The sequence below is a fragment of the Odontomachus brunneus genome, unplaced genomic scaffold (assembly GCF_010583005.1).
Source record: "Odontomachus brunneus isolate Ranch 3 - 2012 unplaced genomic scaffold, Obru_v1 Obru_scaffold_012, whole genome shotgun sequence".
Classification (NCBI taxonomy): domain Eukaryota; kingdom Metazoa; phylum Arthropoda; class Insecta; order Hymenoptera; family Formicidae; genus Odontomachus; species Odontomachus brunneus.
The window spans coordinates 1,947,351-1,950,648 of NW_022639462.1; the positions used below are offsets into that span (position 1 = coordinate 1,947,351).

Sequence of the window (3,298 nt, forward strand, 5' to 3'; positions counted from 1 at the left end):
ATATATATATATATATATATATATATATATTTGTGGGATATAAAGTCTATTTCTGTGAAAAACAAAGTTTATTTCGGTGAGTAAACTTTCCTATCTACTTGTATCCTACAAATTTTCATTTATTTTATATTTTATTTATATATTTATTTTTTATTTATATTTTATTTCATTTTTGTATTTATTATTTCTGTTGCAAATAAATTTTCAAGTATTTTTTTCTCGATGCATGTTGAAGTTACTAGAAAGACGAAAAGAATGTGATGAAAGAAAGTCTTCATTCAACTCTACATAGCTGAATAAAGATTTTATCATGTTTCAGATGTTGCTTTGTAGATATTTCTGGAAAATTCGCACGAACTTTCCGACTAAATAAATATTTGATCAGTGTGTTTCTCGCACATATACATAATAATACTGACAAATAATAATTTCTATTTCAAAGCATTTCTTGTTGATTATTCAAAAAATACTTACGTCGGGCGTTGAAAAGGAAAACCGGAGCAATCTTTTCGGCGGATGATGTATTGAGAAAAGATGTTTAAAAATTCATATATATATATATATATATATATATATATATTTGTGGGATATAAAGTCTATTTCTGTGAAAAACAAAGTTTATTTCGGTGAGTAAACTTTCCTATCTACTTGTATCCTACAAATTTTCATTTATTTTATATTTTATTTATATATTTATTTTTTATTTATTTTTTATTTCATTTTTGTATTTATTATTTCTGTTGTAAATAAATTTTCAAGTATTTTTTTCTCGATGCATGTTGAAGTTACTAGAAAGACGGAAAGAATGTGATGAAAGAAAGTCTTCATTCAACTCTACATAGCTGAATAAAGATTTTATCATGTTTCAGATGTTGCTTTGTAGATATTTCTGGAAAATTCGCACGAACTTTCCGACTAAATAAATATTTGATCAGTGTGTTTCTCGCACACATACATAATAATACTGACAAATAATAATTTCTATTTCAAAGTATTTCTTGTTGATTATTCAAGAAATACTTACGTCGGGCGTTGAAACCTCGATCGGCCAGATAATTACGTTCAGCACGATGACTCTGCGCGTGCATAACAATTTCTTTTGTAACAAGCGCTTCCTATCCGAAGCGGCAGGTACGCGCAGGACGACTTTCACGGAATTGGGAATAATCATTTGTGCACGAGGGATTTTCCACACAGGTGGAAACACGCGGTTGCAAGTTGGACGTTAATAAAAAGAGCTTTACTTAAAACTGGTTTCGCAAGGAGTACATCCTTAATTAATGAAAACATAAAATGAACTTTCTACTTATTCTGATGTAAATATTCTGATGTAAATATCGAAACGCTGTTAGTTTTCTTTTTCACTTAGAGCTTCTTCGAATAATTTGGCTATTAGTTATGCAAGAATAACCCAATTCACAAAATTGTGATTTTTAAGGTTTTGTTTTTTTTTATCAATGGCTAGTCTATACATCTTTCTATAAATAAAACAAAACTTTATTAAGGCCGCCTAAAATTAATTTAAAAAGCAGTTTATACTTATACTATACTTATTTTGTACTAGTTACGCCATTTTTATTAATTGCGTCTTTTTTACTCATTTATTCAAGGGTTAAGCTTGTCAACAAATACTTTTAAAGAGAAGTAAATAAACCACGATTTCTTGGACGACTGCAAAATGCTATTTGTACTTTTTAAATTATGTGTCAAATTTTCATTTTCATTTTTCACGAAACCTTATGTGGGTTGGATCATTTTTGCATAGTTATGATCACTTGCAGTCGGCTTTAAACAAAATCTTGACTGAATATCGCGTAAAATGGCTAAAAATATTCGCAACATACAATTTGATATTTCTATAACGTTTACTGAAGCCACACAATCTATGCAGTGTTGCTAAATGGATTAAACGAACATTCTTTTGATACCGAATGACGCGTATCGTATTTATTAGTTTGAATAACGTTCTAGTGTGAACATAACATTTCGTAATATTTTTATTCGCACAAATGTCAAATATATCTGTCATATAATCGACATTTCATAACATGACATTAAAAGAGCGCGCTTGATATTTAACTAGGTCTTCGTCTGGTCTCTCTCTCTCTCTCTCTCTCTCTCTCTCTCTCTCTCTCTCCCTTTCCGCGCCTCGCTATCATTTCCAAATTAATTATAATCTGCTTTCGCAATGCCTCTTGCGTTTTCTTTAGGACATATCGGTTTGTTACTATTGATCTCAGATTACTACAAATCTTAAATAAATATTCGACAAGTACAAAGGATCGAAAGCAAAAGCATTGCAGAGGATTCGCCAGGACCTCTCGTCTTTGCGGTTTCTTCGCAATTTCCGAGATGATCGTTATCCGGTACATACCATTCATCTGCCATTCGCAAGCACTGCAAAATCCCTCGATCCTCGCCACGGTCCAGCACGTCGCCGCACCGTTCGTACAGATCCTGAATCCACGATTTTTCTTTACTATCCTCTGCGCGCACTCCTCTACAGCGAGGTTCCGCAGGTACGCGCCTTCCCGCAGAATTATCTCGGGAAGGATTCGTATTGTACGCGGGTGATCCTTTATCGAAATGCGGATCCTCGATCGATACGATGGGCACGCGATCTCACTGTCTACACGTATCCGACGGTGGTGCGATCCAGGTGTTTCGGAGTCCGCCGGTTAGTTGCACTCGGTGCCGGTGAACGAACGCATAACTTGCGTGCGGCGAACGGCGTAGAATCACGTGGCAACGACACGCGGAAAATCGATGGTTCGACGTGCATTCGTGACACCGCACCGTGCCGGACTGATGAGCCGCTCTCGGTAGGCTGACTTTCTTCCACGCCGCGCGCTGTGGATTGCCCCTTTGATTACGAACACCGTCTCGTGTCCCTCTTTTCGTCTCGCTCGCTCCCACACGTTCCCCACACACGTAAATACACACACACACACACACACACACTCTTTCTCTTTCTCCCTCTCGTCCACCTGCGTCCGTCTCGTTCGCCCGTGCCTTCCTTTCCCTCGTTCCTTCTCTCGTTCCAGCTCTTTCTCCCCGTTAGGTCTCGCCAATCTCCTTCACACTGGCACTCGCGGCGACCGTTCTTCCATCCTCTCGCTCCGGGTGTACCACTCCTTTCCTCAGCAATGTCGCCGACGTGCCGAACCGATCCTACGAGATTTTGCCGGCGTCCTATATTATATACGAGAAACTTTCAATGACGATCGGATCGGAACCGTGACGAGCGGAAGGGTTATCTGCGTGGATTCAGCGGCCGCGCGAAAAGATTCGAAAGATT

At 37.5% G+C, this 3,298-nt stretch overlaps 1 protein-coding gene across 1 annotated transcript in view; it reads right to left on the minus strand.

Moving 5' to 3' along the window:
• The window catches only part of LOC116840822, a 66,515-nt gene extending 63,658 nt beyond the window's left edge, over positions 1-2,857 (minus strand). Inside the window, exon 1 of the mRNA XM_032808053.1 lies at positions 2,375-2,857. Coding sequence (XP_032663944.1) covers positions 2,375-2,377 — 3 coding nt within the window. The 5' untranslated portion in view covers positions 2,378-2,857. The remainder of the gene's footprint in view (positions 1-2,374) is intronic.
• Positions 2,858-3,298: the final 441 nt, after the last annotated feature.